Source organism: Mirounga leonina, unplaced genomic scaffold (genome assembly GCF_011800145.1).
Source record: "Mirounga leonina isolate KUSES-001 unplaced genomic scaffold, KU_Mleo_1.0 Mir_154, whole genome shotgun sequence".
NCBI classification, from domain to species: Eukaryota; Metazoa; Chordata; class Mammalia; order Carnivora; family Phocidae; genus Mirounga; species Mirounga leonina.
The window spans coordinates 65,412,166-65,435,909 of NW_023270389.1; the positions used below are offsets into that span (position 1 = coordinate 65,412,166).

The 23,744-nt window shown below is 35.3% G+C and overlaps 1 protein-coding gene across 10 annotated transcripts in view; it reads left to right on the forward strand.

Annotated features, from left to right (window-relative positions):
* Positions 1–23,744, forward strand: part of CDC42BPA (CDC42 binding protein kinase alpha) — a 338,932-nt gene that overhangs the window by 269,201 nt on the left and 45,987 nt on the right. For 4 of the 10 annotated variants that reach the window (XM_035011008.1, XM_035011003.1, XM_035011007.1 and 1 more), the window contains one exon: positions 18,759–18,842. In XM_035011008.1, coding sequence (XP_034866899.1) covers positions 18,759–18,842 — 84 coding nt within the window. Of the gene's footprint in view, positions 1–7,629; positions 7,669–14,829; positions 14,935–18,758; positions 18,843–23,744 lie in introns of all 10 variants that reach the window. The other 6 variants (XM_035011000.1, XM_035011004.1, XM_035011010.1 and 3 more) reach the window with 3 other exon arrangements.

Here is a 23,744-nt window from a genome sequence, read left to right on the forward strand (position 1 = left end):
AAGAATTTTGACACTTTCCTTTTTTCTCCCAAGCACAGAGCCACAATTAAAAAAAAAAAAAGTGAAAAAGGTCAAAACTCACAATAGGGCAATGCTGGGTCTAGCTTCAAATCCGTTCAATTATTTTAGAAGTTAACAATAGGAATACTTTTTGTTAAAAGTATTACATAGAAAGTATTAGGCAGTATATTCCATAATAAGGAAATAGTGACTCTATGACTGTCCTTCTTTAGTGCTTAAATTCTTTGCTGAAAAAAAAAAAACCAATTTTATGATATAAAGTATATTTTTGTCCCAGAAGATTTAAGTTAGTGATTATATCTTTATTAAACAAATAATCACAAGTCTCTGTGTGGAGCACTGTTCTAGGTGCTGGAGATAGAATAGTGACCCAGTTCACCAAGTCCTGTTCTCAGAGAGGTTACATTCCAGTGGGAACTGCTCACTTTTAATTGTGACCCTTCTAAAGTGCTTCATTTAATTTGATTATTAATGATTTACTGTGCGCTTCATTTTATTACATTTTGGGCACAATGTGTGCATTGTATTTCATTTCTTTGGGAAAGGGAAAAAGAACCACGCTTTAAAAATTAATAGATTTCTAAGTTTCTTGAGAAATGATGCCAATGACTGCTTTTCTCATTTATTTATTTGAATTAATGTCATTTGCCTTTCAATTGTTTTACAAAATTTTTGATTTATTATTTGTTCGTATTAAATTGCTTCATCCATATTTTCTATTTCTTATTGCTGTATTCATTAAATAGGATTCCTTTTCTTCTTCCTCATCTTCACTGATTGATTTTTTGGATGACGTAAGTCTTTGATTTTCAAACCAATGCATCCTTCAGTAAAAGACATCAGTGAATTGAATTGAAGAATTTTGCCCAGTAATGCAGTCAGTTTTAGAAATATCACACCTGGTAATTTATTTATGAGACAAAATTAACTTCTTTCTTACCTGAAATATAATGAAGAGTTTATCTTTATTAAACATCAGAAAGTGAAAATGTACTTTGAAAAATGCTTTGGCCATCAGAGCATCTGTATTTCCTTTCTTTGCAATAATTCTGAAGATTGGAATGTTTATTTGATTATTGTCACTATGTAGATATGTATATAAAAATGCTCATTTTTATTTTTCATTGTGATTTCTATTTGACATTCCCGTTTTCGGCACTTTGCTATTTTATTTCTCAGAAGTAAACTTCTGGTGGTAAAATCAGAAAAAAGTGATACGTTTTATTAAATCTTTCAATAGATTTTACTGTGACATAATGACTGAGTACAAATCAGTTTTTAATGCTGACAGAATTTCACCTGTAATGTGGAAAGTGATTTTCGTTAACATATGTATATGCTACATGCACTATAAATTGACTGCACTACCATTTTCTCTCCTAAATTAATTCTATCCATTTGATAACTTAGAAGTCCCTAATGTATATTGTTCATTCTCCTTACTAAAATACCAGATGTATGCATTCTCTCTATTCCACATTAAATGGCACAAAAATCCTTATCATGTTGAACATTTAACCTTTCTAGAAACTGGAAAATAAAATGGATTCAAATGCAAATGTTCTACATAGCACTGGTTTTTCAACCAGGGAAATTTTTGTAGGTCTTATTTTTTGTGTTTTGTTAAACATAATTCTTATATTCAGAAAAGTATTTCGCATAATTGTCCACTAAAGAAAACTCTTGATCTAGATTTTAAAAAATTTTTTCAAGTTATTTTTTTTTGTCTTTGAAATATTATACCCAAGTCCATTCTGAATGGAAACTATTCCATTATTCTTGAGACAGTTGTTCTAGTTAATTCTACAGGGCAATAAAAAGAGAACTCTCTTGAGTTCTCTTGAGTACAATAGTATTTCACATTATAATCTACTGTATGTTTCACTGTACTAAAATATTCAATACAGTATGTCCATAGAAACATCATTCATTTGAGAGAGATTGGGAAGGAAGTTTGAATAAATTATTTTAACTGTTCCTTCCACTAGAAAACCATTTCCATTTTTTTTTTTTCCTAACAAACTCTTCTCTACATCCCCTTTCCTCCCACAAAAAGCTCTGAATGTAAAACCTAGAAGTCGTGTGTATTTTAACAGATAGGTTCATTCTACTCGGCCCAAGGGCTGCAGGAATGCGCGCCATCCCACACCCGCCTTGTCACTGCTCTCTCAGCCACCACCCAGCTGTAGTGAAGAAGCCTCCCACTCTCACTTTCCTCCAGGAGGACCTTTCTTGTCCATCACCCACTAGCACTCAGCCTAAGTGCAGTTCAGACATAACACTTAATTTCAAACCAGCACAAAGAAACTCCTATCATAAAGGGAAAAGGAGTTGAGTTCACACAGGCTGAATCTTTATGAATCGGGCTCCAGCTCTTAAAAAACCTGGTTTTTCCCTCGTTTGCTTCCTGAGTTCTCTTCTTCCAGTTTATTGGTTAAGCGCACAAGGGGGCTCAGATTTGCTGCCTCTACCACTTTCTGGGTGTATGATTGGGATCATGTTCCCTAACTTTTCTGTTAGGTAAGCCCCAGTTTCCTCATCAGAAGAACAAGGATAATAATAGTGGTACTGCCTCAGAGGTTGTTTGAGAATTTAAAGAAACAAAGTGTGTAGAGCCCTCAGTAACACTGGTTACTGTTTCCTTACTCGTAATAGGCCATTCACCTCCCTTCCTGCATTCCCTTTAGCTTCCTTTCTCGTCCAGGAATCCAGTGTGACTTAAATGTTTCCTTGGCCTTCTGCTCGCCTTCTGCCCCCCCAGCCCCCACCAATCCAAGTCACTGCACTCCCCCCGCAAATTGTCCAGCCCCAAGACCGCTGCACAGTGAGGCTTGCATGTCAGGGAGAAGGAAGTAAGCTCCTGTTTAAAAAAAATAGTTTGTATTCTTACTTCATATTTTATGGCATAAACCTCTGTAGTTGATAACTATGACCACTCTTCCCAGAGTTACCATTCAGTTCATCTCAAAGCCAGAGTAGAGTGATGTTTTGAAAAATGGTATTCAGTCCTTGGCATGCTTGTGTTTGGTGTCCAGAATACTTAGTATGAACCAAACTTCTGTTGCTTCCTTTCTCTTAGGCATTTGGAAGCTTAAGGAATAGAATCAATCTTGATTGTTCTTTGTGCCAAAACTAGTTAAGAGTGTTGTGCGTGACTGCCCCCCATAGTGAGCGGATTGTAACCCTTAACTAATGCATACAACACATCCTCTGATCATTCTTTTCTAATTTTATCTCCTAGAAATAGAAGAGAAATAGATGACATTGAAGACCTAGAATTTGAGTCGCAGCAGGAACTTGTAGGTTTAGTAAGGGATAAAGCCAGTGATTCAGCAAGATTGCAGAAATGAAACATTCTTTGGTGTCCGTACACCATGGATCTTCCTCATTTGTTTCCTGTGGCCTAGTGACCTCATACTGCCCTCTGATTCTCTAGAACCGTATCACTAGCACCTCCCCTCCTCAAAAATGACCCTTTACTTTATTCCTTAACCCTCCCATGTGGGCCTATTAACACAATAATTCTTTTTACATAAAATAGTGCCCAGAATCGCTCTCCCACCTCCAGTTTTTTCTCAGTGTATTTTGCCTGTTCAAAATTCAAGTGAATGCCAGAATTTCTGGCAATATGGGAACACATTTGGAGCCATAGGCCTTCCTTTTAAGTTGCACAGTTTAGACAATTCTGTGTGAGTCAAGTTTTCAGCAAGAGCAGCCTTGACAGGAGAGCAGTGTAAGTGACCCAGGTCCCTTCCTTGCCCCCGACTCAGGCGAAGTGGAAGGCATTCTCAGCACCCTGCTTCTGTAATTCAGGACAACTCGGGTAGTTGGGCTTTTCTCCATGTAGAATCGTAGGCTTCTGAGAGAGAAAAGCACCAAAGAAAAATACTCAGTCCAGTGGTTGTAACCGTTGTTGATCACAGCATTCTCCCATTAGTAGACTGGATCGTTTTCTCCCCCATTAGTAAAGTTTTAGAATTCTCAGTCTTTGGAGGAATAGGGAAGGGGTGGCAACAGGGTTATGGATGACACTGTTTAGGGCAGATAAGAGGGGGTTTTAGTTCATGGCAAACTGACGTCACTCTGACCACTTTGTCTCTTGGGTCAGGCATTCCCACACATGGTGAGACACCAGTGACAGCAGTGAAACGGACACCAGGGTCCTTCTGCTGTGGAAATCATTTCCTCTTGACCTCGTCTTTTCTCTCAGCCCCACACGCCCTGTTGCTTCCTAGACTGCCTGGGGGTGGCTCTGTGTCACCAAACAGGGTGAGGGGCAGGTGGAGCTCAGCAGCTCAGGCTCTCCCTGATCTGTTCCCTGCATCCCAGTGGCCAGAAGTCCAGGGATGATCAGACCAGCTTGCAAACTTCCCATCCTGTTCCGTTCATTTTCTTCTTTTCAATTGAGCCCCCAAAATACTTGGCTTGACTGTACTAAAGGTCATACTAATTATAGTCATATAAATGAACTACTTGTTCTTTATATTTGGTAAACATACTGTCATTTATTAACATATTGTCACTTATTAAATCTATGACAGGTAAGTTTTGAGTTTTATTTAAATTACAATTCTACACTCTGTTCATTCAGGCCAAATTCACAAAAACTGGGAGAACCTGGCAAGTGAGAGTATGCCAGCTTGCTTTCTGGAGGCTTATTCTAGTGTACTGAGGAAAGAGTAAACCACAATTAAAGGTGTGGAATAAAAAGGTCAGACATCAAGGAATAGAGTTATCCCAATAGTCCAACTGTCTGGTCTTCCTAATACTGTTTTCTTGTATCCTGGCGTATGACAAGAAGCAAGTAGTCTGAGAGTATTGGCAGGCCAAGTTCCACTCCTTGTTTGATTTCATGGTAAAATCTTGCTAAGATGTCCTAAAATATTTAATTTCAGTCCTGGCTCCTAGCTTCCTTCCCTCATCTCTTGCTTTTAGCTGGTCTCTCTCCCTTGGCTTCTTTCATAATCTATCATAACCCATCACAGAAATCTGAGGTTTGGCAGCATTGGGTAGCTGTACCTGGGGAAGATTGATCATTCGGGAGAATCAGTGGAAGACAGAATTTCAAAACATACATTATAAAGATCTTTCAATCCTGTGACCCAAACCAGGCCTAAATCCAATAAATTATGGCATTCTTGATATTTCCTCTTTCTTTTTTAAAAAATCTTCCATCCACATATTAAATACAACCCAACTCGAAACTCTCCCATTTCAGAAGATTGTCATATGCAGTCCTTCCCTAGGTTAGGCAGCATTATGTATTATTTTATATATAAGATATGTTTTTTATTGTATATCATATATCCTAATAGTTTAGACAATCTAGAGAGAAAGAACCATGACTACCTAGTCTTTTACTCTTCAATATCTTACTTTAAAAGACCTTTGGAACTCATTAACTGAATCTTAAAATCTATTTGCCAAATTATGTGTCTGTAAGATAAATTCTTTTGGTTTCTGCCCATGTGCTTACTTCCATAATCAGCCTGAAATTTATGGTGGCAGTTTTATACCAGATATAAAATGCACAGTTTTAAATGGTATATGAAGACAACATCCTGCTTCCCAGCGTGTACTGTGAGACCAGCATGTACTGTGAGACCAGTTTCTACTGTTAGTAGAAAACCATGGTTATGAGAGTGTGTGTAAAGGGGAAAGTGTGTGCCATGTGTGTTCCCCCAATTCCATTTGTACAGTGCCAGCTGTACACTGTGTTGTCCTTCATATGCAAGGATGGTTTTGAGAGACATGTTGACTTGTTTTTAGCATAGTGGCAATATATTTACTTTGAGCTAGTCATGCTTTTTTTTCATGGTTTCAGCACATTCCTGACTCTGGTCTAGAAGTATAGGGATAGCCAAAAAGTAAAGGTTTCTCTGTATTAAACATCTCAGCACTTCCTACACATGTAGTACTCTACTTTGCACAATGGTAGCTGCTAAGATCAATCAGATGTAGAAGTAGGCCTCAAAACACTTATTTTACTGTTAGAGAAAATAAATCCATAGTTATATACTGTGCCGTATAGAAAGTGATAAATGCCATAAAAAAAAAAAAAATGAGGTAAGTATTGCAGACTGTCAGAAGGATTCATTCAGTATTTATTAAGAATTTTATAGAGGCTTTATGATAAGCGTATTCCAGATCTTTAAGGATCTGAATCTGATGGAAAAACCACACATGTAAATAAATAATTATAACACAATTGGGAGCAGCACAATAATAAAAGATATGGACTGTCTATCATGGGAGTATAAAGGAGAGCTACCTGACCGAACTAGAAGGCTGCCAAAAGGCTTTCTGAAAGAACCGATGGCTGAGCCGGTCCTCACGGAGGGACGGGTATGGCCCACAGAGTAAGAGATGCTGAGGAAGACGAGTGCGTGCTAGGCAGGCAGCACGTGGTTAGGGAGGGGGAGTTCTGCCTAAAGCAACAGGAATGACTGGACGAAGACACAAAAACTTCCTTAGGAACCTGCAGGCCTTCTAATCCTGGTTTGCCATTAACTCTCTGGGACACCGTGTTCAGGTCATCTGCCTTCCAAGTCGCCTAAAAAGAAATAAAAGTTCCTGTTTACTAGTGTGCCAGAGTTGTACAAATAACACTGATCACCTGGAAGGATGTTTCTTATCCTTCCATTTCCTCTGAGCTCTGTAGCTCCTGTAGTTCAGTTTATAAATTCCCTCTCTAGGTCCCCCTACAAATCTTGTACGTCCCTCACACACCTCGCCCCCCAGCTTCCCGGAGAACTCTGCAGCTAACCTCTGTCACAGCATTTGTCACACTGTGGGTGGCATGGTGTCTTCCCCACCAGTCTGTGAATGGCACATCTTCTGTGTCTTTTAAAAACCTGACCTATTAAAAAAAATAAAAAATAAAAACCTGACCTATTGCAAACCCTCAGTAGATGGTAGGTTCTGTTGAATATAGGGAATTGCCAGAGGCAGATACAGTTTATATTTATAAAACTCTGCTGTTCACGCATCACCAAGTTCCAGAGACTTGGGAGATATTTCAGTACAGTTATTACCTACTTATTGTTATTGCTGCTTTTCCCTAATTACTTAATCTTTAATGTCCGAAAGGTGAAGGTCCTTCTTGACTTAAGCCTAATGTCTAGTCAGGATGGACAGTATTGTTGAAGTAACTTTTTGTTTTCATTCATTATCAGTAATTCTGAAGGCCTAAGTTAGCTTTTATCATTTAAAAGCATCATCTTTGGAAATAGTAAGAATTTGGTAGGTAAAAGACTGATTAAGTATTTTATTAACTATTACCCAGCACTAAATCAGAATTATTTGGATCATTTTTGTTCTCACATTTCCAGTTGTTACTACCAACCTCTGCAGAAAAGAGATTGTCCATCACTTGATGGAGCATTATTTCGTGGGTCACTGTTTGCGTGGGGTCCCATGAGTCATCATAGACCGAGTCTGAGCAACAATTTCTTTACTGTCCTATCCTCCAGTTTTTCCTGAAAATACCTATCAGAAAATGTGTCTTTATGTGTATGTTGATATACTTTGTCTGTTAATACAGTGGTAGCCTTCGAGAGTCGTGTGTGAATATTTGTAACGTGCAGTATTCTCCTTTCTTTGTTGAAGCGCTCTCCGTCCTGTACTCCAGCTAGCAAAGGCAGACGTGTAAGAAACTACTGCACTATGTGTCCCCACCCCATGCCCTCCACCCTGTCTCTTCCCCTTCTTGCCTGTGGTTGCGGAACACGCTAACGTCTCCGCGATGTACTCTCACCTCTGCTGCATGCTGTGTGCTGCTGGCCCTGCTGTCGCTACTCTGCCTTTCTGCATTTTCTTTTTGCTTTTTCTTTTCTTGTTTTGGCTTTGGCCGTAAAGCTTTAGGAATGTTTGTATAAATTTCAGTAACCAAACTACTAAAATTATAAGGTATCTTTATTTTAATTTTTACTAGGGGAAAAAAGTGATCCTAACATATGCTTTCCAAATTGATCGCCTACAAAGTAAATGAGTTTCTAAATAAGAATCTGATATAAGCAAATATTAGAGATTTCCTAGAGATTTTAATTATGTGGAAAAAAACCTTGATGATTCATATTATGCAGAATTCAAAAGAATTTGGGACAACTTATAGATCTTACTGACTATAATTTTATGTAAATCAGTTTTGCAGAAATCTTTGATTATTTAATGTATTTCAGAGGAATATCCCTAAATATGTTTATAGATTTGAGGCAATAATATTAATAATAGTTTATATTCTAAGGTATTTCCAAGATATTTATTTTTTTTTTTTAAGATTTTTTATTTATTTATCTGAGAGAGAGAATGGGAGACAGAGAGCATGAGAGGGGGAGGATCAGAGGGAGAAGCAGACTCCCCGCTGAGCAGGGAGCCCGATGCGGGACTCGATCCAGGGACTCCAGAATCATGACCTGAGCCAAAAGCAGTTGCTTAACCAACTGAGCCACCCAGGCGCCCAATTTCCAAGATATTTAAAAATACCATGACACTTTATATATGTATTGATAACAAACTATAAGCAACATCCTATGCTGATGCTAGCTCAGTGTTTCTCAGTACTGAATGGGCCAGCCATTATCTCTATCCTGCAGTTTTCTTATATGCTCAGAATGGGGCATGTATTTGTGGAAAGATCTCAAATTTCCTAAACCAGCATCCACCCCAACATCAAGATACACAACATACACACCCCCTAGTTGAGAAGCAGTGGGCTAGCTGATGTCTGCTCTGGTTTTCATATGCGATGTAAAATAGTAATATTAAAAAGGAACTTCTGTGGTAGATAAAAGCTTATAAATTTTCAGCTTCATAATCACTGGATTAATCCACACCTTAAATCCAGAATTCTGACTTGGAAAGGGCTAGATAGATCATGGAATAATCTGGTTTACAGGGAGCATGGGGAGCAGTAGGGTGCCTCACTGCTTCCTGTGCTCTTATCTTTCAGATGTCGTGCTGCATTGATGGCAAAATAAACATGATGAACCCTTACATAGCACATATTTCCAAACTCCTGTTTAATAATGAATAAGCAGGTCAAATACCAGTGGTATTTGATAAAGTCATAGAACTATGACTTTAATATCTCATTGATTAATGACACTTTTGAAAAGACTGCTGGTTCAACTGATTTTTTTATTTATTATTTTGTTATTTAGAGAGTTAAAACTGTTGGGTGCTTGGACTTATCAGATTAAACTGAGTATGTGTTAAGTATACCCTGTAACCTCTAGGAAGGAAGACCAAAATGTTGTGTGCGCAATTATATTAGGGTTCAAATCGTCAGCCTGTGAATTGAGTGAATTTTTAACGAGTTTTTTTTTTTTTAATACGGTTATAATTAAGAGAGATTTTATTTTTCTGGTTAAATAGAGATTAATTATATCTCACTTGCCTTGTGGACTTCTAGGGGCCTTGGCCTCCCAGAGCACCTCTGTGAATCTTGATATAAGGAAAAATTTTTGAGGGAAATACTATTCAGTCTATATCTTCATTCTATAGGATATGAATAAGCTGCACTTAACCAGAGTCTCTTGACGTGTATATGATTTTTTTAAGTGCAGATGTGATAGGCTTGATAACCTGCTTTCCAGGCTTGTTTCAATTTTTCCTTGGTTATGTATCTGACAAGTTAAAAAACTGCCTCTGGAAAGTGGTGATGTCTATGAGGGAGCGGAGTGGAGAATCAACAGCTATTCAGCAGGTACAGAGAAGCATCTCCCTGGCTATAGTTGAGGGCCTTGATAGTCCTGGGAGACGGCAGTGTGTTACAATAGGACAGAGACGGTTACCATTCCTAACAGTGGCCTTGAATCCAACAGTGACATATAGTTGGGCTATATACTGTGTTTTCAGACAGGCAGTAAGTAGTACTTTTATAAACTTAAAATTCTTAGGATTCTTACACGTCCTATAAGTGAGGTTTCACTGTTCAAGGTTTGCTGTGTTTTTATTTCCAGTCCACTATAAGTTTCCATTTACAATTTGAATATGTTATTTTTAAGTGGTGTTATTCAGTTAGGCATAGCACGAAAAAGATTTGTTATTAATATTATCATTAATGCCCAAATATAAATGGTTATGGAAAGGTCCACAGTGTTTTCATTAATAGTGAGAAACATTAAGTGTCTCATTTTAGATTATTCCTTTAGAGTTTGGAAGAGAGATTATAAATAGTCAACGTGTAACTTAAGTTTCTTTTATGTTTTCTGAGAACATTTGTAAATTCTCCAGAGTAGATTTTCAAGTCGATATATTGAAAATAAGGAGAAATTTTCAGAAAGAGTAACAAGTTATATTATTTGTAATTAGTAAGATTGCACTTACTAGTCGTAACCTTCAGTGATTTATTTATTATTTGTTTTAGGATGATAAAATATTAGATTTGCTGTTTTCCAAATGATACAGTATTTCCCTAACACTGTTTTTTATCATAAGCTCAGTTAACAGAAAAAATTATATCAGTGAAACGTTGAGGTTTTGAAGTGTTTCTTTAATACAAAAAATTGGATTACTTGCCACTTTGTTTCCAAAATACTTCTAGCTAACGGGTAAAGATAATTGATGATAATTGTATTTTTTTGGTTAATTTAGAGTTTTGTATTTACAAATACCAAACAACATGTTAGATGTAAGCTTTTTTAAAAACCTATATCTAATCTGTATCAAATCTTGGTATCTTTTACTTTAAAACCAGGTTTCTTATGAGAATGTTTTGCTTCTTGTATTTTTCAAATCTATAATTATTTTTGGAGTAGAAAAGGCCCATTGATACATGTTCAAGATGAGTTGTTGTAGTTGTTTTTATTATTTATCAGAAAACCATACTGCATAATTTGAGGAGTTCACCTAAAACTCAGATCTGATCCTAGGGGGAAAGAAAACTTTTCTATTTTACTGCACTACTCTAGAAATAAATTTTGTGGATCACTCAGTAGGGAAATCCTAATAGATTCAGGAAACATTATAGACTTTTTGCATGACAGTGTTATGTATTGTGGATGATACTGCTGATACTCATTCAGTTTTTCTTTTTTTTTCCCTGAAGAGTAGAGCAGTAGGTAAAAATGACATTGGAGTGTAGTAGATGTTTCTAATGCCTATTCATCAGAATAACTCCTTGACGTAGGTTTACTTAGAAAAAAGAATTAGTTAACCAGGAAATAGAAAAAAATCACATTTACATATAAAGATATTCCTCATCTTTCTCAGTAGATTGCAGCTTAGAAATATTGAGTGAATTGCTTATACTGTTCAGTTAAGATTTGTTTCCAAGATCTTCCTCCAGATATTATCAGAAGGTACTATCCAATTAATACTAGCTATGTATTACTTTTCACTATTTTCTCCTTTTTATCATTCTTTCTACAATGATAAATGCAATTATTGAATTGTGATATCTCTGCTATGGATGTATATCATGTTTATCAGCTTTTCCTGCATTATTAATTCAAGTCATTGCTTACATTTAATGCTATATAGTTTTTCAAAACACAAAGAATTTAACTTCCATGGTTTAAGTATACTATTAATGACTGTATTATAACCACGATAAAGGTTTGGAAGGTAAACATAATTGATATGCTATTAATTAGATGCTTTGCTGCCATGTTATATCTGAATCATTGACAATTAACTATTAAGTTAACTTTAGGCTGTCTGCAAAGTCTGGCTTATAGTTATTGAGTATTCTGAAAGTTCAGTAAAATTAATTGCTTTTTAGTGGATAGAATAAGTCCTTAATTATAAATGTATCAGTAAGCATGTAATTATAGATAAAATTAATAACATCTTGAAAAACCAGTCCTGCTGGTGGTAATTAACACTTTGAATTAGAAAATATGTAAGTGGTATTATATTTTTCTTATTCTTCCTATTAAACCTCTTTTGAGTTATTGTTTACACTGGCAGTAATCCAGAAAGGAAATGAAATATGTAAATCTATTAATCTAACAGGTATTAGCTTCTAACAGCTTTTAGAAGACGTGGGAAAAAGTTTGTTAATTCAATATTCAAAACGTTATTGCCATGAGTTTTATTCATCTTTACCAAACTTTGTTCCTTGTCTTTCTAAGAAACACACTTTTGAGAAATAAAGTGGTAATTTTTAAACTTCACTTATGCATTCATGGTTTTTTTAAAAATCAGAGTATCATCATAAATGGCATAGTTCCACTTTTTAAATATACTCAATGCCATCTCAAAATATTACTCAAATATTTTTACTTACTGTTAATTTGTTTTAACAAAAACTACCTGATTTTGTTTAATCTCTGGAATTTATTTTAAGAGCATATAGTTCCAAGAAGCTGGTATGCTAATTTTTATTATTCTATTTTATTAGAATTGGTATTGGGTTGGTTTTTAAATCTAAATGTTTCCTCTTTTGAATAACCGGTTTTACCTCATGCAGCTAAGAAAATCATTTTAAAATCTATTCTCATTCCTGTTGTTTTTTTTATTTATGAGTTAAAAACTTGTTAGGAGAAACAGACTTTTCATAAATGACAGTAATTCTAAAGAAGGGCCGAGAGGTATGTATTTAAAGCCTCGAGAGTTCTTTAAGAGTCACTAATTTCTGTAATCAAGGATTAAACTTTGATGGTGTATTTTTCCCTTTGTTTAGTATCACACTGTCATCATGTCACAGTTTTCATAGGGTCGTGAAACATGATGGTGAATGTTTGAAGAACCAACTATGGGGTGGGGGCAAGGGGTGGGGTCGATTTTTAGGGGTGATGATTTCCATGATGTACACCTCCCAGCAGGGCACGTGCTGACAAAATGTCTTAAGGCAGCGTGTTCTAATGTCATTGCAAGAAAGTAGAGGTAATCAAACCGCATGCTCACCTCTGGCCAGCGTGTGTTCATGGGGCTCAAAGAGCAGATCTGCTTTTCAGTTGTCAGCCTGTACTCCTGAACACAGCAAGCTCCTGCCTTTCTCATTTTTGAATATCTTTAAAGTAATTGGGCCAGAGGCAGAAAGCCACTATATTAGCTGTCCAGTCCCATTCACAGCATTATCCTTTGCACAGAAACTTCTGCTTTTATCTCTTTCAAGCTATGGGCTACAGGCTTTTGTGTGACAGATCAGAAACTTAAATTTTATTAAAATGACCCAGTTTTTTGCACTTAGCAAATCCCCTACTTGGACACTTCTTGAGAAATTTATGAGCTACTTAACTTGATTATTTGGGGTCATTTTACGTTCTTATTAGTGTAAAATGCATCAGGACTGCTTTGCTTATCAATTCCATTTTAACTGAACCCCCTCCCCTCTTATTCAGCTTGCAGTTTATGTAATTGTATGGAAACTAGAAGGAGGATTTCTAGAAAGTAGGATCTTTCTGCCCTATCTCCAGCCCAGATTTATATTCCAGATTAATAATTTAAAAGGAGTACCTTCTCTATGACTCTCCCTGCGTAAAATTGTGAACTGGGCAAAACTTGTCTTAGAGTCTCAGTTTCTTCTTTTTTTCACTCTCCTGTTCGTGATCAGAGTTCACTGTCAGGAAAAGAGATCATGTAACTCATTCTCCATGACTATTAAATTGCTATGAGTACCTTTACTGTGGAGATGCCTCTGGTACCACAAAAATAATACTGGATTTGAAGTCAAGGAGTGGGATTCGGGCCTGGCTCTCCCACTTCATAAGCTGTACTAGTTTTCTGAAATCAGCCACATTGCACACTTCAGAGCGGACATACAGCTGGTATGCTTCAGCTCAGGTGTTCCAGTTTTTAAAATATTGAAATACCTTCCTAGCTGATGGTACATAGCTGCTGCTCCAAGTTCCTTAGATGCCCTCCTGGAGACCCTTCTTCTCCCCACGTCCCCTGAGCGCAGTAACTAAAGGTTTAAGGCCTGGTTGGGAGCCATGTGAGTCATCCCCACCAAAGTCTTGCCTTGTGGTTTGCCAGAAAACCTGCCTGTGCCCAGCAGAGGACTCCTGCAGGGTTAGCCAGCTCACTAGCCTGTCCCTAAAAGAGTAACCATAATATAGTAAAGGAAAAGAAAAAAATATTTTAAGTACCTATTTAAAATCCTTAAGCTGATTGTTCATTTTATTGAATTGTAGCTTCTGATCTAAGCATTGTTCTTGCTGTACAATACAGTTGAAACAAATTCCCCAACCTCTTTTCAAAATTGCTTTCATTGCCCTTCATTTCAAAAATGCAATCCTGGTAATTTTGAAAATTGCCAAACTGAATATATCATCGATTGGTATGCTCCATAAGATCTTTAATGCTAAGTTTTAACCCCAAGCATTTTGAGTTTCTAAAAATACTTGGTTAAAAGGGCACAACTGAATATAAGTGCTGGTATTTCTACTGCTGCAGAATAAAAGTGGTGTTACCATCAGCCAACACAAAACTGATAAATTAGTTTCTTTTACTTTCAAGTAATGCCTGGTAGATGACCCAATTTCCTTCTTATGAAGGACAGAATTATCTCTAATCTGCAGCACATACTCTGTTAAGTACTCTGCACTTAATTCACACGTATGATTTCGTTTGTGCAATACAAGTCAAGAACATGTATTAGAGACCAGTGCTCAAAGTCGGAGACCGGCAGTGAAGATGGGAGCATTTTGTTAACTGTTGTCTTTATCTTTGTTTACATTAAAGCTAGCGGTTATGCTTTTGTATGATGACACATCCCGAAGGTGAATATTCAAACTGAAATTTGTTTTCCTCTTCTCAAGAAATGTTATCATGATTATGCCTTACAGAAATTTGCTAAGAGCTGCACATTGTTTGAAAGTGATTTCTTGGGTTTTTGTTTTTCCCGACTTATCTTCCTAGACTGATCCTGTTGAGAACACATATGTACGGAATCCGAACGTCAAGGTTAACATCCAGTCAAGGTCCACATCTCCTTCCACATCTAGTGAAGCTGAGCCAGTTAAGGTGCCTCATTGGAGCAGTCTTGCTCCCCAACTTTTCACTTGTGTCAGGAAAGAGGGAATTGCAAAAACAAGTGAAATCTGACTCTTCTTTTAATCAAATATATTATGTAATAAGTCACAATCTATTGGAGATGATTGCGTTTGACTGATAATGTAAATACGACTCTAAAACAAAAGTCGCAAGTTGCCCCCCGCAGATTCAACCTAAAACAGACAGATACTTATTTACTTATAAAGGTAGCCTTTATTTTAAGTAAAGGACTATATGGAACAGAGGGCAGGGTTATCTCAATTTTGGAATTGTCAGATATAAACTTGGTAGGCACATGGCCGTGTCAGGTGCCATTCTCGTATTTTAATTTGTCCAGTAAATGTAATAAGACCTACACAACTGTTATTTCATAAGTACAGCTTAAAATGAAAATTGCCACTGCTGGCCACTGAATAGTTTATTCTAACTGCTCGGTCTGCAAGAGGCATTCAACTATGTCATGCCTTTTAATAATACAAAAACAGTGTTGTTTTGTACCTCATGTTAGTCAGTGGTTTCAAACAGCCAGTCAGCCAGTTTTCTCAACAGAGGTCATTTCCTCAACGAGTGAGAAGGATGTGTCATGCCTCAGTGAAGCCCTCCTGCTTCGAGATGCAATTTGGATTCTTCACTCAGCTTGCAGTTCTGACAGAGCCCCTTTGTTTCCCATATTCTCTCTAGAGCTGTGTCTCGTGTTCAAGGGAAGCAGACAGTCCATTCTGGAAAGCTGTCTGAAGTGAAGTGTGATTTGTAGTTAGATTCTGACTTGATTTTTTACAACCTTGTGACAGACTACCTCAGACTGGTTAAGTTGATGAGTCTCTGCTTTTTTTTTTTAATCATTGTTTCAATATTTTGAGCTTATACATGTTTAATGTTGAAATATCTCAAGCATACAGAGGATAATAAACACATAAGTAACCACAATCCACAGATTTAACAGATGTGAACATTTTGCCCTGTCCTTTTCAAATTTGTTTTCAAAGAAAGAAAATATTCCAGAGAATTGAAACAGCCTTCCCTATACCATTCCCCTCTCTCCTTAGTCAGACATATCTAAAGACCCTGAAATTGATGCACATCTTCTTCCTTCGTTTTAAATTTCACTTCATTTGTATCCATAAACAATATATGAGAATGTTTGTTTTATATTTATGTTTTACACAAACATAAAGCTTTATCTTTCTGTAACTTCTTTCATTCAGTATTATGCTTTTGAGCTCGACTCATGCAGATACGTGTCCATTTAGTTGATTCATTATAACTGTTACATAATATTTCATTGTATGAATATACCCCAACCACTTATGCATTCTCCTATTGTTAGATATTTAGGTTGTTTCCGATTTTTGCTATTACAATCAGTGCTGAAGTGAACATCCTAGTAGCTGTCTGCTTTTGCAAATATGCAGTTTGTTTAGCACATATATACCTGGAAGCTGAATTATTGGGTTGTGTGGTATATGCATTTTCAACTTTAACTAGATTTTGCCAAATTATTTTCTACAGTGGTTGGACCAGTTTTCACTCCCACCAGCAATATGTGAGAGTTCCCCATTTTCCTACATCCTCACAAACCCTTGGTACTGTCAGACATTAACTTTTGCCAATTTGATGGGTATGGAGTGGCCTTTTTGTTTTTAATTTGCATTTCTCTGATCTCAAGTGTTAATTCAGCATCTTTTTATGTTTATTGACCACTGGTGGTTTGCCTGTTTATGTCTTTTGTCTGTTGTTCTACTGAATTATTTTTCCTATTTTTTGTAAGTGTTCTTTATGTAATCTGGGTACTAATCCTTAGCTGGCTATATGCACTGCAAATCTTTTATTCCAGTCCGTGGCTTATTTTAAAATTTTATTTGGTGTCTTTTTGTCTTGCAACAATGTTTATTTTAAAGTAGGCTTATATATATCAATCATTTCCTTTATGACTTTATGTTTTTTATGTCTTCCTAAAGCAGTTCTTCCCTATGCAGCATTTAAAAATTTTCTTCCATACTTTTTTCTAAAAGTTTAAAATTTTTTGTTTTACCTGTTTAGGACCTTAAGCTGAAATTTATTGTTACATATTATGTGAAATGGGGTTCTAAATCTATTTATCTCATATGAACAGCCAACTCTACTATATTTCCCCCATTGATTTGTAAAACAATCTCTGCTTTATATATATGGGTCTGTTTGGGGGTTCTTTTTTCTCTTCTGTTGTTCTTTTTGTCTATTCCTGTATCAATATCACATTGTCTTAATTGCTATAACCCTAAAATAATTCACTTGGTATAATCAGCCACTCCCACCCACCTTATTCTTTTTCCTTTTCCTTTTGACCCTTTAGTTTTACATACGACTTTTAGAATCAGTTTGTCAGGTTCCATGTGGAGCCTTTGATTGAAATTGCATTGAATTTTATAGATTTATCTGAGGAGAATTGACATCTTTGTGATTGGGTCTATCCATCTATGAACAGGGTATACATATTATCATTTAGATATTCTTTTATATCTTTCAGTAAAGTTTTGTTAGTTTCTTTATGAATTTACTTCATATTGCTTGTTACATTTGTTCCTAGGTACCTTAAAGTTTTTGTTTCTACAGTGAATGGAATCTTTACCAAATATATATTCTTATGGTCTTCATGAACTCTGTTGATCTTGTATCCAATACCCTTACTTCACTCCTTTTTTCCTAAACTTCTCTTGGGCTTTCTGTGTAAATTATAATGTCAATTTTGTTTCCTATTGCTTTTTATTAACTTTTATATAGGTTTTCAGTGTTCCTCTCTTTAATCTCTCATGTTTACATTTTTAAACATTAGTTTATAAATTGGGTTCAAAACTTTTTCAAGCTATTTAAAGTAAATTTAAATTAGAACTAAACTCACAAGCAGAAAACTCTGAGAAGCCCAATTCAATTGTCTTTTAAGGTTATAGGGCATAGAAAATACTCTGTATATATAGTAACAAAGGCAAAGAGAGATCATTTATTTTTCTCTTAATATTAGACTATTCTATAACTTTATTCAAAGCTAGCTTTTTCATCTTGTTTGCTTGCTTAGCATCCTAAAACGAAGTAATTCTTTGTGCCTTTTTTCTAACACTTTGCTAATCAAGTGATGTCTCTTTTCCAGTAAAATCACTGGTTCCTTTCATTGAAAGAAATATCTTACATTAATGTCTTATAAAGATATGGCTTTTAACTTTTGAATTTGTATGTTAAGTTCTGAATTCCAATAATACTAAATAGTCTAACTCCCTTCTTTGGAAATTGATTTCTGCACAAAATCCCACTAATCTCTCTCTCTCTCTCTCTCTTTCTACATACACACACAGACACACAAATCCACTGAATTGTGTTCCATATGTGTAACATACATTCTGTGTATAGAAGTTAGGAGTTAAAAGAATCTTCTAAATATTTTGATTTTAAATCCTTTTAAAAAATCAGATACTTTTAAGAATTAATGTGCATTTTCAGATGAACTTCAAAATTAATATCCTAATTTTTATGTAGGCTGTATGCTGTGACTTTTTTGTTTTCTTCTGTGGATTCTCTTTTCTGAATCATTTCTTTTTAAATTTCCAGACCAATTTTTTTTTTTTGCTATTTGAACAACTATTTCATTTGTAGACATTGCAGGCTGAAATTTAAATTATCAACACTATGAGAATTTTAGCTTCATTGAGATATTTTTTGCCTTATTGATGTCTTGCTTGGCTTTATTTACTTTGATTTATTTTTAGTGATGTGTGAAATAGACATTTCATGACATTTATTTCCTTTTTTGCTCCTGGATTCAGATTGTAGACAGTACTCCTCCTCCAGTTCACACACCAACCTTAAGGAAAAAGGGATGTCCTGGTTCAACTGGCTTTCCGGCTAAGGTACTCAATCTAGATATAAGCATGATGTGTTCTGAAAAAAAAATACAAATAATGGATTCCTTCTGCTTTTTGTATTTGCTGTGATTTTTGCTATTGGTTTCCTCAAAATTGCAAACATAAAAGCTTGGAAAGAAAATAAATTTTATAGGACTGGAAATAACCACCACTAAGAAAGGTAGGAAGAGTGTCGTAAAGTTTGTTTTGTTTTGTTTTTCTTCTTTTTTCTATTTTTTAAATAATTTTAATCTAAAAAATTATAAAAATTGAAGATGGAACAGCTATATTGAAGTGCATAGTTTGGTTTGGTTGGTTTTATTTATTAGTTGAAAAGCCTGACAAGTTGGAAGTTTTGTGCCTTTTTTATAATTTCTGGGCTTTTGAAAGATTACTATTTTTAAAGTATATTCTCCTTTTGTTTTATGCTCTTAAGGTTTTTTCAAATCAGTTTTGGGCACTAACAAATTGAAGGAGAAATAAAATCATTGATAAACCAATTTTTTCAAAATTCCAAACAATTTTTCATTATTAATTGTTCCCATTTTTTTTTTAAGATTTTATTTATTTATTTGACAGAGAGAGACACAGCAAGAGAGAGAACACAAGCAGGGGGAGTGGGAGAGGGAGAAGGAGGCTTCCTGTGGAGCAAGGAGCCCGATGGCAGCTGCTTAACCAACTGAGCCACCCAGGCACTTCCCCATTTTAAAATACAAAACATGGAATACATAGTAGTGGAGGAACGTGCAACTTGAATATACCATAAGCACAGCATTAGCGTGCACTCAAATGCATATTTGATTCAGGAGAAAGACTACAGACCTGCAAAGTTCAGAAGAATGCTGGGTTTGTGTTTTGCTAGTTCTTTGGGGTTATACTTTTATTTTTATATCTACAGGAAAATAACATTATTCTAGATGTATTTACATAATATTTATGGGATTAAACATTTTAGAAGACCTCTTAAATTATCAATCAAAAAATAATATAAAGAGCTTCGTAATCATATCTACAATTTCCTGAATAGGACTATGCCCCAGACATTATCTATCTACTATATCATTATTTCTGTCACTACTATTATTTCTGTCATATGTCTAAAAGTTTCTAATTCAATTCTTACTACAGTGTTTGGAGGTGTCTAATATGTCTCTATAGAGCAGAAAACTAAGGCTTAAAGAAATTAACTGTCCGAATGTCACACAAATAGTAAGCTACAGAGCCAATATTTGCATGTAGATCTGTAGATGTCTAAGTATTTTCTTTTAAAAAGTATCTATTAATGTTAGATATACAATTAGCAACTAAACACATAATTGCACCATAATTTGAGATAGTTTGGGGTTCTAGAAAACACAGATTGGCATTCTTTACTTATCTGGCATAGTTAGTTAATGTAGGTAGTAAAATAAATGGAAATTTCCAATGAATAGAAATCATTGCTTCTATGCTTGCTCTCTTTTTTGTGGTCTCCTTGTTTCCATCTTCCTAAATTCAGTGTTTTGAAGTCTGCTATTGTAAGGAGTAGTGCTTAGAGGATGCACTGTAAAGAAGATATTAAGTTGAGGCCACTCAGAAGAATCTAAGATTGAAGTTGACAGACCGCTGAGAAAGAGAAACATTTAGTGAAAAATTCAGGTGAATTACTACTTTTTCATTCTATTCAACATAACTATCACTGAAGTATTGATTATGGTAGAACATGAAGATTTGGTTGCTTATATCTCAAGCTCCTACACAGAAATTCTAAAAATTGGAAAGCAAATGATCTCCCTCTCCAGAACAGAAACCTTGGATAAACCACAGAGTGAGAGGCAGGTTGATGGATCTGAAAAGCTAATAAAATATACAGAAGTATAACTGGTATAAAAGAAAAACAAGCTGACTAACCTTTGCTAGATACAGCAAAATTCTGAGACCAGAATATGAATTTAAAATAGGCACAATAAGTATCTGAAAGAGATTTTTTAAAAAAGGAAGTCTATTGGTAACATGGAGTGGGATAAGGCACCTATGAAGAAAAATAATTTGCAAGTGCTTCATGTGAAAATATAACTGCTGGAATAAAGAACTCAGCAGATGGCTTTAATAGAATGAGCAAACTAGATGTAGGAGAAGAACAGTTAATGGGGTGGAAGATGACATGGATGATATAAGACATGACAGAAATAGTTTCAGTATCTCTGTAGTAGGACTTTGAAGGGGAAGGAAAAAAACAGAGGCACTTGAAGAAATAATCACTTAATATTTCCCAGTAATTAAAGATGAAAAACTTCATATTGAAATACATCATTATGTGCTAAAGAGAATAATTTTTAAAAACTTACACTTAGACACATTATAGTAAAATTTAAGGATATCATAGATCAAGAGACAATCCTAAAAACTTTGAAAGACATCTGTATCATCTGTAAAGAAAAATTAAATTGATATCAGACTTCTCAATGGCAACACTAAATGCAAGAAAACAATTAAGATAAATGTTCAAAATGTTGAAGAAAAAGAACTTTGAACCCTAAGATTTTAACCAAGCCATAGTATCACTTAATTATGAGAGTAGGTTAAAAATATTTTCATGTATACAAGAACTTAGTAAGTTTTATTTAAAAAAAAAAAAACCTTCTCTGAAAATACTCTTTTATACACTAAGAACATACTATCAGAAAGGGAAATTAAGATAACAATCCCATTTACAGTTGCATTGAAAGGAATGAAATACCTAGGAATAAGTTTAATCAAGGAGGTAGAAGATCTATACACTGAAAACTCTAAGACACTGATGAAAGAAATTAAGACACAAATAAATGGAAATGTATTATGTGTTCACAGATTGGAAGAATTAATATTGTTAAAATGTCTATACTACATGAAGCAATCTGTAGATTCAATACAGTCCCTATCAAAATTCCAACAGCATTTTTCACAGAAATAGAAAGAACAATGCTAAAATTTGTATGGAACCACAAAAGTCCCCTCAAAGAGCCAAAGCAATCTTGAGAAAGAAAAAGCTGGAGGCATCACACTTCCTAATTTCAAACTGTATTACAAAGCCATAGTAACCAAAACAATATGGTACTGGCATAAAAACAGACGCATACATCAATGGAACAGAATAGAGATCCCAGAAATAAATATGCATATATCTGTTTATTGAACACATATATTGATCACTTGATTTATGACAAAGGCATCAAAAATATACAATGGGGAAAGGACAGTCTCTTCAATAATTAGCACTGGGAAAACTGGATATCCACATGCAAAAGAATGAAACTGGACCACTATCTCACACCATACACAAAAATCAACTCAAACGGAATGAAGACTTGAACATAAGACCTGAAACCATAAAACTCCTAAAAGAAAACAGTGGGTAATCTCCTTGACATTGGTCTTAGGAATGATTTTTTTGGATTTGATATCAAAACAAAGACAAACAAAAGCAAAAATGAGTAAGTGGAATTACATCAAAGTAAAAAATTTCTGCACAGCAAAAAGAACCATTAACAAAATGAAAAGGCAACCTATGGAATGAGAGAAAGTATCTTTAAGTCATATATCTGGTAAGGGGTAAATATCCAAAATATAAAAGAACTCCTACAACTCAATAGCCAAAACAAAACAAAACAAAAAACCCAAACAAAACAAAAAACCACCACATAATCCAATTAAAAGATGGGCAGAGGACCAGAGTAGACATTTTTCCAAAGAAGACATCCAAAAAAATTGCCAAAGATACATAAAATGGTGCTCAACATCACTAATCATCAGGGAAATGCAAATCAAAACCACAATGATGTACCCATTAGAATGGCTGCCATCCAAAAGACAAAGAGATACCAAGTGTTAGTGAGGATGTGGAGAAAAGGGTTGTGCACTGTGGGTGGGAGTGTAAATTGGTGCAGCCACTGGAAAACAGTATGGAGGTTCCTCACACAATTAAAAATAGAACTACCATATGGTCCAACAACTCCACTTCTGGGTATATATCTGAAGGAAACAAAATCACTATCTCAGAGAGATATATGTACCCCCACGTTCAGTGCAACATTATTTACAATAGTCAAGATGTGGGAATAACCTAAGTGTCTGTTGACAGATGAATGGATAAAGAAAATGTGGTGCACACACACACACACACACACTGGAATATTATATGACCATAAGAAAGAGGAAAATTTTGTAATTTATGATAACATGGATGGACTTTGAGGGCATTATGTTAAATGAAATAAGAGAAAGACAAATACTGTATGATCTCACTTATATGTAGAATTTTAAAAATTTGAACTCACAGAAATGGAGAACATATTGGTTGTCAGGGGTAGGGTTGGGAGATGAGGGAAAAGGTACAGACTTCCAGTTACAAGATAAGTAAGTTCTGCAGACAAATGGAATACATTGTGACTATAGTTAACAACACTGTATTGTATATTTGAAACTTGCTTAGAGAGTAGATCTTAAACATTCTCCCCGCAAGAAAAAAATTACAACTATAAGAGGTGATGGATAATCATTTTGCATTATATACATGTATCAAGCCATGATGGTGTATACCTTAAACTAATACATTATATGTCAGTTATATCTCAATAAAACTGGAAGAAAAAAAATATTCTTGGAGGAAATTCTCCATCAAAAAGAGATATAAAGCCACAAGGCCACTGTGAGAGATTTGGGAATAGGGTGACTAGGTATCTCAGAGGACTTTACTGTAGTCTGTAAAAGCAAGCACCCTCACTCTACAAAAATCAAAGAGAAAGGAAATACATATTCAAAGCAGTCCAGAATTAATCTAAATACAAACACAGTGGAGGTTAAGTGTAAGAATCGGGTGAGGTGAGCATGCTTAGGCATTTGTCTCATCTGGGGAGAAGCTGCAGAGACAGCGAGGCATGTTGGTTATCA